This window comes from Otolemur garnettii, unplaced genomic scaffold (genome assembly GCF_000181295.1).
Source record: "Otolemur garnettii isolate 467f Iridium unplaced genomic scaffold, OtoGar3 scaffold00102, whole genome shotgun sequence".
NCBI lineage: Eukaryota > Metazoa > Chordata > Mammalia > Primates > Galagidae > Otolemur > Otolemur garnettii.
The window spans coordinates 824,188-836,812 of NW_003852497.1; the positions used below are offsets into that span (position 1 = coordinate 824,188).

At 41.1% G+C, this 12,625-nt stretch overlaps 1 protein-coding gene across 5 annotated transcripts in view; it reads left to right on the plus strand.

Moving 5' to 3' along the window:
- Positions 1–12,625, plus strand: part of NSD3 (nuclear receptor binding SET domain protein 3) — a 130,915-nt gene that overhangs the window by 57,397 nt on the left and 60,893 nt on the right. For all 5 annotated transcript variants that reach the window (XM_023516989.1, XM_023516991.1, XM_023516990.1 and 2 more), the window contains exons 3-4: positions 6,029–6,121; positions 6,595–6,757. In XM_023516989.1, coding sequence (XP_023372757.1) covers positions 6,029–6,121; positions 6,595–6,757 — 256 coding nt within the window. The remainder of the gene's footprint in view (positions 1–6,028; positions 6,122–6,594; positions 6,758–12,625) is intronic.

Here is a 12,625-nt window from a genome sequence, read left to right on the forward strand (position 1 = left end):
GTGATTCTCCTGCCTCCGCCTCCCAAGTAGCTGGGACCACAGGTGCCCGCCACAACACCAGGCTATTTTTTTTGTTTGCAGCCATCATTGTTGTTTGGTGGGCCTGGGCTGGATTCGAACCCACCACCTTAGGTGTATGTGGCTGGCGCCTTAGCCACTTGAGCCACAGGCGCAAAGCCTATTTGGGGTTCTTTTGAGACAGAGTCTGACTCTGTCATCCTGGGGAATGGTGCCATGGCATTATCTTAGCTCACAGCAACCTCAAACTCTAAGGCTCAAGTGATCCTTTTGCCTTAGCTTCCTAAGTACCTGGGACTATAGGCATGCATCAGCACGCCCAGCTAATTTTCTATTTTAGTAGAGATGGAGTCTTCTCAAATGATCCACCTGTCTCAGCTTCCCAGAGTACTAGGATTACAGGCGTGGGCCACCACGCCCAGCCTTGACACATATTATTAATCTTAATAAATCTTTTGATGAGTTTTTGAGATAGGGTCTTGCCCTGTCATGCAGAATGGAGTGCAATGGCCCTATCCTAGCTCACTGCAACCTCAAACTCCTGGGCTCTAGCAATCTCTCAGCTCAGCCTCCTGAGTAACTGGGACTGTAGGCATGTACCATCACACCTGAGCTCACCACACATATCCAAATGCTAAGTATCTGTTTTGCTCATGCACTAGCATATTTTATACTGTATACTCCCTTTTTATCATTGCAGTACTCTTAATGGATTTCACTTTCTTTCAAGTCTTGAAAGCTTAGACTAAATCTTGTTGGGCTTCTTTCTTTTCCTTACCACTTCTTGCCTTTTCTATTTTTTGTTGGGTTTTTTTTTTCTTAATCAGGCCCAGGTGAGCATCAAACCCGCTGGCCCTGGTGTGTAAGGCCAGCATTCTGACCACTGAGCTATAGTGCCCAGCTCTCTTCTTGCCTTTTAAAATGACTACATGACCTGAGCGCAGTGGCTCACACCTGTAATCCTAGCAATCTGGGAGTGCAAGGTGGAAGGATCCCTGAGTTTAGGAGTTTAATGCCAGCCTGAGCAAGTATAAGACCTCATTTCTGCTAAAAATAGAAAAACTAGCTGGGCATTGAGGCAAGTCCCAGTTACTTGGGAGGTTGAAGTGGGGAAATCACTTCACCCCATGAGTTTGTGTGAAAATTTTCAATTCTTTGAAACTGATTTTGACAGTGTTTTAAACTAGCCTGAAGGAAATCTCAACAATCTGAAACAAACAAAAAAAATTATAAAAACATAAAGACATTTCAAGCTGGGTGCGGGGGCTCATGCCTGTAATTTTAGCACTCTGGGAGGCTGAGGTGGGTGGGTTGCTTGAGCTCATGAGTTCGAGACCAGCCTGAGCAAGAGTGAGACCCTGTCTCCAAAAATAGCTGGGTGTTGTGGCGCGCTCCTATAGTCTTAGCTACTTGGGAAGCTAAGGCAAGAGAATCACTTGAGCCCTAGAGTTTGAGGTTGCTATGAGCTGTGACACTACAGCACTCTCCTGCGGGCAACAAAGTGAGACTCTGTCTCAAAAAAAAAAAATTAAAAAAGATAAAGACATTATCTTTATAAGACATTAAAGACATTACCTTTATAAGAAGGTTTGTAAGGAAATCCTGTCTTTAATCTGAAAGGGGAAATGTGATGGTTTTCAGATCAGTTCTTAACAATGGTAGGCTTCTGTTGCACAGTGAAGATCAGTCCCTCCTGATCTGTCTGCCCTTGAGTGAGTTATCAAGATCCCCTACACCTCAGCCTCATGGAGAGTGAATGTAGAGGGTGTCTTGCTTTCTTGCTCACACGTGTGCTCCCCAAGTTTCTGTCTGTCTGCTATAGCTTGATTGGAAAGAGATGCTAACGTGAAGCCTTAAGCTGTGCGTTTAGACGGAAATGAAGCCTCTGAATGATCCTATACAAATGTAGACAGTATTTCTAAACTGCACCGTTATTATACCAGTGATCAAAAAAAATTCTTTTCATGTGAACATAGATTTTTCTTTCATTGCTGAATGCGTATGCATATGTAGATACACGTGGCACCAGCACAGAAGCAGCTAGCAGAGCTAAATCTGTGCCTGTCAGCAACTTACCACTGCCTTCGTTCACCTGGGTAATTGCACTGACCTCCCAAGTGACCAGTCGGCTTCCCTTCTTACTCCCTTCCAAAATATTCCCTACATACCAGCCAACGTGATCTTTAAAAAAATGTAAGTTGATACATGTCACTCCTCTATATAAACCTCTTCAGAAACTTTACTGCATTTAAATAAAATTCAAACACTTTGATACAAATATAAGGTCCTCATAATCTAGGCCTCTCCACTCTCACCTTTTAACCCTAGGCTGTTAAGCAAGTTTCTACCTTTCTAACCTCAGGTACCTCATACAAGCTGCTCCTTCTGGAATGTTCTTTCCTCCATATTTTACTAAACTAATTCTTCTTCATTTGGTTCTCAGATTTTAACTTACTTTCTTAGGCCTTTTCTGACCTTTATACCTAAACACACACACATACCTCCACACCCACACATACCATTATTTCTCTTCATAGCACTTCTTTCTTTTTTTTTTGAGACAGAGCCTCAAGCTGTCCCCCTGCGGAGAGTGCCATGGCATCACTGTCATTGTTGTTTGGTGGGCCTAGGCTGGATTCGAACCTGCCACCTTAGTTGTATGTGGCTGGCACCTTAGCCACTTGAGCCACAGGCGCTGAGCCCATAGCACTTATTTCTTATGTGGATTTTTGTTTGTTTGTTTGTTTTGGGTTTTTTTTTTGAGACAGAGCCTCAAGCTATCGCCCTGGGTAGAGTGCAGTGGCATCACAGCTCACAGCAGCCTCCAACTCCTGGGCTCAAGCAATTCTCCTGCCTCCGCCTTTCAAATAGCTGGGACTACAGGCGCCCACCACAAGGCCCATCTCGTTGCAGTGCCGTCATTGTTTGGCGGGCTGGGGCTGACAGGAACCCACCAGCTCAGGTGTATGTGACTGGCGCCTTTAGCCACTTTAGCCATAGGCGCGAGCCTCTTAAGTGAATGTTTGTGTTTCTGTTTTTTTGATGTCTGTCTTTCCTATGCAGCTGTAAACAACTTGAGATCAGGGATCACATCTTTTTGTTTCACCATTATATACCCAGCTTCTAGTCCTGTGCCTGCAAAATCCTAGTAACTGTTGAATGAATGATAGATAGTTGTGGGTTGGGATTTTAGTCTGGCTTACATAGTAGACCATTTTCCTAACACTTAAAAACCTTTTTATACTTTCTTTTTTTGTTTTGGGGTATTTTTTTCTTTTTTAGGAATAGGATCTTGACTCAGTGCCTGTGGCTCAAGTGGCTAAGGCGCCAGCTACATATACCTAAGGTGGAAGGTTTGAGTCCAGCTTGAGCCCACCGAACAACAATGACGGTTGCAACCAAAAAATAGCCAGGCGTTGTGGCGGGTGCCTGTGGTCCCAGCTACTTGGGAGGTGGAGGCAGGAGACTTGCTTGAGCCCAGGAGTTGGAGGTTGCTGTGAGCTGTGATGCCACGGCAATCTACCCAGGGGGACAGTTTGAGTCTCTGTTTCAAAAAAAAAAAAAAAAAAGGAATAGGATCTCACTCTGTTGCCAGGCTAGAGTGCGGTGGCTTGATCATAGCTCACTATAGCCTGAAACTCCTGGGCTCAAGATCCTCCAACCTCAGCTTCCCGAGTAGTTAGGACTATAGGCACCTGCCACCATGTCCACGCCTGGCTTTTTAAAAAATACTTTATTTAATAAAATTTTGTTTTTACAGCAGCATCTTTAAATGTCTTGAAGTAATTAAATGAAAAATTTTAAGTAGCTTTTAGAGTTAACCACATTCTTTTAGTGGAAGTAAGACCTAATTTAATGTATACTCTCTTTTAAACCATATGATTAAATTCTGCTCTCTGAAAAGTGAGAAATTAAAAAAAAAATCTTTTAAATGTAGGAGTAAGTTACTTTTTTACAAAATATACATACTAAGGGCAGCACCTGTGGCTCACTGAGTAGGGCACTGGCCTCATATACCAAGGGCGGTGGGTTCAAACCCAGCCCAGCCAAACTGCAACAAAAAATAGCCGAGTGTTGTAATGGGTGCCTGTAGTCCCAGCTACTTGGGAGGCTGAGGCAAGAGAATCGCCTAATCCCAGGAGGTTGAGGTTGCTGTGAGCTGTGACACCACAGCACTCTATCGAGGGTGACTAAGTGAGACTCTGTCTCTAAAAAAAATAATAATAATTAATAAAAAAAAATAGATACTAAAAAGTATAGAAGATCTTCCTTTATCATTTTCCTAATCTCTTCCCAAAAGATAAGTATTGTTATCTGTTTCATTTACATTGTACCAAATATTTTGAAAGCATTATAGGCTATTTTTAAGTAAAAAGTTGGAAGACGGTGGTAGACATGTTAAGTTCCTGATATAAAATAATCAGGATGTAGGTACCATTCATCTGCTTAGATTTTCTCATTTTGTGTATTTCTGTAGGTTAAGTTTATAAAATGTTATTACTAGATTGAAGAGTATACATATTTTGAATTTTGATAGCTACTTCCAAATTGCCTCCCCAAAAGGTTGTAGAAATTAGTTGGGGTTTTGTTTTTTTTTTTTTTTTTTGAGACAGAGTCTCACTTGGTCACCTTGGTAGAATGCTATGGCGTCGTAGCTTACAGCAACCTCAAATTTTGGGGCTCAAGTGATTCTCTTGCCTTAGCCACCCAAGTAGCTGGGACTGTAGGCACCTGCCACAACTCCCAGGTATTTTTAGAGACAGAGTCTTGCTTAGAGACAGAGTCTTGCTCTGGCTCAGGCTGGTCTTGAACCTGTGTGAGCTCAGGCAATCTACCTGCCTTGGCCTCCTGAATGCTAGGATTACAGGCATGAGCCACCATGCCTGGCTAAAAATTAGTTTTTAAAATAACATACTTACAGAGTTTGTGACTTAAAAAGTAATGTTTATTATAGACAATTTGACAAATATGGAAAGGCACCAAAAAAATTTGCTTCTTTACCTGGTGGTAACCTTTTATATCCTTTAAGTAGTCTTTTTTTCTGTGTATATGAGAAAAATTATTTTTCTAAGACTGGAATTACACTATTTAAACTGCTTTGTATTTTGTAGCTTTCAAATAATGCTATAACTAATGTCATTTAAAAATATGTATATATTATTCTGTTTATTTACATTGTAACTTTACATTTTGGGACATATAGATTATTTCTACTACTTAGCTATTATAAATAGCACTGGTATGCATATCTTTGTACTTATATACTTTTTTTTTTTACAACACTCAGTGCTTTTTCAATATATATTCTTAGAAGTAGATTTGCTGGGTCAGAGTCTGAAAGTTTACGACTTCTCTTACCTATTGCCAAATGCTTTGCGGAAAAGTTCCGTATCTTGTTAGTAATCTCAGAGACCCCAGTTATTTTCTATAATCTGTTAGGTTAAAAAAAAAACCCAGTTTAATTAGAAATTAAGTTTTAAAAATAATAAGAAATAGGAGGCTGTGTTTAGTGGCTTGTGCCTGTAATCCTACTACTTTGGGAGGCTGGTGTGGGATGATTGCTTGGGGCCAAGAGCCCAAGGCCAACCTGTGCAAGAGCAAGACATTTCCTGTCTCTAAAGAAAACAGGAAAATTAGCCAGGTGTAATGGCACATGCCTGTAGTCCTGGCTACTCAGGAGTCTGAGCAGGAGGCTTGCTTGAGCCCAGGAGTTTCAGGTTATAATGAGCTATGCTGATATCACTGCATCCAGCCCAAGTGACAGACAGAGAGCCTGTATCAAAAAAAGATGAAGAAGAAGAAGAAAGAAAGAAAGCAAGAACGAGACATAGCTACGAGATGGGAAAGTGAATATGACATAGCAGGATGTATTGAGTGCCTTGTATTCTTTCTCTTGATATTGTTCAGTTAATTATTGTTCTTTATTCTCTTTGCTGGTTTTGGTTATTTTTCTGTGTGTCACTGTTGTTTGGATTACTGCCATTTTATTCTATTATGCCTTTTCACCTAGAGACCAAATGAAAGGGTTGACCCTGCATCAGAAAAACCAAGAGAAGACCCAGTACTAAAGGGAGAAGCCCCTGTACTAAAGGCAGAAGCCCCGGTGAGTAGCTTTACTGAATATTGTCTAACCAAATATGGTATAAAATGGGCCAGGCACGGTCATTCATGCCTTTAATCCCAACACTTGGGGAAGCTGAGGAAAATTGTTTGTGGTCAGGAGTTCAAGACTGGCCTGAGCAACCCATCCTTACAAAAAAACAACAAAACTGGATATTTTCAGTGAATTACTTTCCTTTTTAAAAATATGACCATTTTTTAAATTGATCATGTATATTCTCAAGATGCCTTATCCATAATTTGGCAATAGAAAAAATAATTTGGCAACAGAAACAGTCCTCATTTCAGTATTTGAGGTAGAGTTTATTAATTTTTTTTCTCCTTCTCTTTTGCTAGTTTCAGAGAAAAGTATAACTGAAGATAAATTTTACATGGTTAGCATTTTTAATATACTTTGTATATAGTTTCATTTTTGAAATTTCTCTTCTGATGAAGTTTTGTGACCTTTTCCTGTAGGTTCAGCCAATACTATCTTCTGTTCCAACAACAGAAGTATCTACTGGTGTTAAGTTCCAGGTTGGTGATCTTGTTTGGTCCAAGGTGGGAACCTATCCTTGGTGGCCTTGTATGGTCTCAAGTGATCCCCTGCTCGAAGTCCATACCAAAATTAACACAAGAGGTAAGAAAAGGTATAAGTACATGTAATTGTTAAGTGAAAGATCGGAACAAAGTGATTTTTAAGTGTTATGTATGAATATAAGAATACACATAGTACAGGGTAGCCATAAAGTTCATTTGCAGTTTTACATTGCACACGAACTTCATGACCACCCTGTATATAATGTGATACAAAAATACACATGAGTGTATAGATGAGTTTTTAATAACTGATGAAATAATGACAATCATCTTAAACCCGGCATCGGGCCTTTGTAACTGATGTCATTCTTGTTTTTCCTTATACTATTTCATACTCCCTTTTTTTTAAAGATCTTAATCTAACTGTCCTTTCGTAGTTTTCTGAAGAAAGCATAAGGAGGCAGTGCCCCTAGCTCAGTGGGTAGGGCGCCAGCCATATACACAGAGGCTGGCAGGTTCAAATCCAGCCCAGGCCAGCTAAAGCAACAATGACAACTGCAACAGAAATATGGACAGGCGTTGTGGTGGGCACTTGTAATCCCAGCTTCTTGGGGGGGGCTGAGGCAAGAAAATCGCTTAAGCCCAAGAGTTTTACGTTAGTGTGAGCTGTTATGCCATGTCATTCTACCCAGGGCAACAGCTTGAGACTCTGTCTCAAAAAAAAAGAAAGAAAGAAAGTATATGGATAAGTGATAAAAATATATATATGTATATATTTTGAGACAGAGTCTTACTTGGTTACCTCAGTAGAGTACTGTGGCATCATAGCTCACAGCAACCTCAAACTCTTCGGCTTAAGTTATTCTCTTGTCTCAGCCTCCCGAGTAGCTGGGACTACAGGCGCCCACCACAATGCCCAGCCATTTTTTGTTACAGTTTGGCCAGCGCCAGGTTCAAACCCGCCACCCTCAGTATATGGGCCTGGCACCCTACTTACTGAGCCACAGGTGCCACCCCATTTTTTTTTTTTTTGAGACAGAGCCTCAAGCTGTCCCCCTGGGTAGAGTGCTGCGGCATCACAGCTCACAGCAACCTCCAACTCCTGGACTCAAGCAAGTCTCCTGCCTCCACCTCCCAAGTAGCTGGGACCACAGGTGTCCGCCACAACACCTGGCTATTTTTTGGTTGCAGCTATCATTGTTTTTTGGCGGGCCCAGGCTGTATTTGAACCTGCCAGGTCAGGTATATGTGACTGGTGCCTTACCCACTTGAGCCACAGGTGCCGAGCCTGTTTTTGTTTTTTGTTTTTTGTTTTTTTTTTGAGGCAAAGTCTCATTTTGTTGTCCTTGGTAAAGTGACATGGCATCACAGCTCACAGGAACCTCAAACTCTGGGGCTCAAGCAATCCTTTTGCCTCAGCCTCCCAAGTAGTTGGGACTACAGGCATCCTCACAACATCCAGCTATTTTTAGAGATGAGATCTCTCTGTTGCTCAGGCTGTTGTTGGACTCAGGAGCTCAGGACATTCGCCCACTTTGGCCTCCTAGAGTGCTAGGATTACAGGCGTGAGCCACTGCGCTGGGCCCTAAGTGATAAATATCTTGTATGAACTTAATAATAAGCACTAAGGCCAAACCTTTGAACATTTTTGTTTCTCTTCCTTTTTTTTTGAGACTGAGTCTCACTCTTTCACCTTGGCTAGCTCACAGCAACCTCAAATTCCTAGGTTCAAGTAATCCTCCTGCCTCAGCCTCCTGAATCGCAGAGGCTACCAGTACCTGCTACAACGCTGACTAGATTTTCTATTTTTAGTAGAGTCAGGGTCTCACTGTTGCTCAGGCTGGTCTTGAACTCCTGACCTCAAGCAATCCACCCACCTAGGCCTCCCAGAGGGCTGGAATTACAAGCATGAGCCACTGTGCCCAGCCTGAACATTTTTATTTCATCATTGACTATTATGGGTGGTAATTTTTTTATCCAGACAGTTACTTTTCATCCTCATAAATTTTGCTCAATGCTCTTCTCCTCCTCCACTCCACTTTTAAATCTGTGAATTTACTTGGTATCCTTATAAATTTGATATAAAGATACAAATTGCGTCTAGCTATATAACATAGACCTTGGGAATGTTATTAAAAATTAAGAAAAGATGTTTTCTAATTTTTCTCTACCCTCTTTTTGAATTTGACAGAAACATATGGATTAGATTCCTGAGGTTCTGGCACTTGGAACAGACTTGCTTAGTAGCCCAAGGAAAGCTTGAGCTTGGTGCTTACTTCTGAATTTGCTTTGGGAACTGACTCTTGTGTATTGAGCTCCTCGTTGTCTGTGACAGCTTTACACCAATTTCTTTCACCTTAAACTTTCTATCTTGGGCCTTGTTCATTATTATGAGGGGAAAAAATGTCTGCTTACTTCTTGCAAGTCAGATTTGTGACAGGCTAAGCCATATGTAGTTCTTTTGCCATATAGCCACGAATTTGTGCTGGTATAGAAGGCAGTCTGGCCTGACCATCTTTCATCTTGGCAATATCATGTGCTGATTAAACATTGGGAAAATGGAGGCATCAGTGGGGCAGAAATGAAAACCCCAGCATTGCTGAATGTCTGTTTGGTGCTGTGCACTGTGTTGCCTGGTTCTCTTGTTTTTTCCTCTGTGATCCTTACATGAGCAACACTGTGAAGCAGTGCTGTTGCTAGCCTGTTTCAGATAAGTAAAGAGAGTCTCAAGGAAATTTTATTTTATAAGCTCTTCTTTTAAACACTGTATTAGAGGGAAAACAATTAAATCCACTTAGTCATAGTTTATAGAGGTTGGGGGAGCCAATCCTAGTTCCCCCATTTAGGTAAGGAGAGTGTTGGACTAGCAGTCTCTGAAGTACCCGTGGCTCTAATAATCTGTGGTTCTATGAGTGGGAAAAGAAAAGACAACAAAGGCCACACCTTCTTAAATAAATCAATTCTTGTTCCCATCTGGGCCTCCAGAACTCTCTAAGAAACTACTTTGTGTCAACTATGCCTCTTCAACTCTCTCCCAAAAGGAAAGCATCCTTTTGAGATTATATACAAAGTTTCACTTAAATTACTTTATGAAACCTGCTACTGCCAACATTTTTACAAAATACAAATGAAAGCACAATTTATGCCTCATCTGTATTTTTTTAAAAATATTTAAACTTTGTTTAATTAATTAACCTAATACAATCTTCTACCCCCTTGGCAATCTCCTTCTACTTTAGTGTTGGAAAACTGATTTTGTTTATATTACTGCCAGAAAGAAGAGAATTTAAATTAAATAGAATGCATATTTTGACAAAGATTTAAAATATTTTCAGCCAGGCATGGTGCCTTACACCAGTAATCCCAGCACTCTAAGAGGCTGAGGTGGGTGGATTGCTTGAGCTCAGGAGTTAAGAGACCAGCCTGATCAACAGCAAGACCCCATTTCTACTAAAAATAGAAAAACCAGCTGGGTGTTCTGGTGGAGCTACTTAGGAGGCTGAGGCAAGAGGATCTCTTTAGCTCAAGAATTTGAGGCTGCTGTGAGCTCTGACATCATGGCACTGTAGCCTGGAACAACAGAGTGAGTCTCTGTCTCAAAATAAGTAAATAAAATATTTTCTTCTTACAGTAGTTTTAAAGAAAATAATAACATTATTAAATCGTATCTTCCATTCACAATTCAGTAATTATTTAGCACATTCACAGAGTCAGCCAACTGTATTTTACCACAATCTAATTTTAGATTATTTTCATTAACCCCTAAAAGAAATCCTGAATCTATTAGCAGACAGGAATGTTACAGCTAGTAACAACTTCCTGTCTCTGTGGATTGGCCTTTTATCTGATCACTGTTACTCACCATGTGGTGTGTTGGACGTTCCCAGGTCAGCATGTGCCAGTGCTTATCCCTTTTTATTGTCAGATAATATTCCGTTATATGACCATGTAGTACAATTGTAAATGAAGACTAGAAAACACAACATAAAAGTTTTATGGATATGTTCCACACAAGATGATGCCCATGATGCATCTTGTGTTGCTTCTTCTCTAAGCTACTTGGCACATTTTATCTTAATCACATATAGTGATCTTTGAGTTTCATATTGTTGTTAGACAGTATGGCTATAAGTCACATTCTTACCATTGGAAAATGTATTTAAAAATTTTTCACATGTGAAGCTATAATAATTCTTCGTAAGAGCATATTGAGGCTCAGCTCCCATAGCTCAGTGGTTAGGGCACTGGCCACATACACCAGGGCTGGTGGGTTCAAACCCAGCCTGGGCCTGCTAAACGACAATGACAACTACAACAAAAAAATAGCTGGGCATTGTGGCAGGTGCCTGTAGTCCCAGCGACTTGGGAGGCTGAGGCAAGAGGATCACTTAAGCCCAAGAGTTTGAGATTGCTGTGAGCCACAGCACTCTACCAAGGGTGACATAGTGAGACTCTATCTCAAAAAAAAAAAAAAAAAAAAGGACATAGAAAAAAGTGTTTGGGTCACATTTCTATTTCTGTTTTAAGCTGTACATAGTATTTATTTTTAGGTCTCATTTTAAATTTTAAAGTTAAAAATTACATGCTTGGCTCGGCGCCTGTGGCTCAAGTGGCTAAGGCGCCAGCCACATACACCTAAGGTGGAGGGTTCGAATCCAGCCGGGGCCCGCTAAACAACAAGGACTGCTGCAACCAAAAAATAGCCAGGTGTTGTGGCGGGTGCCTGTGGTCCCAGCTACTTGGGAGGCTGAGGCAGGAGACTCACTTGAGCCCAGGAGTTAGAGGTTGCTGTGAGCTGTGATGCCACGGCCCTCTACCCAGGGGGACAGCTTGAGGCTCTGTCTCAAAAAAAAAAAAAATTACATGCTTTTTCTGCTTATAGAACTATGACATGTTCATTAGGGGAGAGGTAAAATTTTATAAAAATATGTATAATAAAAAGCAAAAGTCTCTTTCTTTTTGCCCTCTTCAAAAAGCCCACATTTCTTCCTCTGGATATGTAGCTACTAGTAAAAGTTCAGTGATAATTCCTCATCTCTATGCATATAGCAGTCAGCAGATATGGAAATGAAGACTTTTACTCAGCATTTGAAATGCTATCACATGATACCCATTGTTATTTTTAACCTTAGCGGATATTTAAGTTTAAAACTAGAAGGTTTGGCTTGGTGCCTGTGGCTCAAGTGGCTAAGGTGCCAGCCACATACACCTAAGGTGGTGGGTTCAAATCTAGCCTGGGCCTGCCAAACAACAATGCCGGCTGCAACCAAAAAATAGTCGGGCATTGTGTCAGACGCCTGTGTTCCCAGCTACGTGGGAGGCTGAGGCAAGAGACTCACTTGAGCCCAAGAGTTGGAGGTTGCTGTGAGCTGTGATGCTACAGCACTCTACCCAGGGGGACAGCTTGAGGCTCTATCTCAAAAAAAAAAAAAAAAACTAGAAGATTTTATTTTTGTATTATTTTTACTATATAAAAACACTTCTCAACATTTTTCTATTGGAAATTTTGCTCATTTCTTCAGGGACAGATATGCTTGTTTCTTGATTTTTCAAGTTTTTAGAATGTTCCCTTTTTTTTTTTTTGGAGACAGACTCTCACTTTGTCACCATTGGTAGAGTACCATGGTGTCACAGCTCACAGCAACCTCAAACTCTTGGGTTTAAGTGATTCTCTTGCCTGAGCCGCCCAAGTAGCCAGGACTACAGGTTCTTGCCACAACACCCGGCTATTTTTTTGTGTCAGCAGGCCGGGGCCAAATTTGAACCCGCCAGCTTTGGTGTATGTGGCCAGTGCCCTACGAACTTGAGTTACAGGTGCCGCCTACTTTATTCTTTGTAAAAGCTAAAAAAAAAATTTATAGAGTCTCACTATTTTTTTTTATTTTTATTTTGAGACAGAGCCTCAAGCTGTCCCCCTGGGTAGAGTGCCGTGGCATTACAGCTCACAGCAACCTCCAACTCCTGGGCT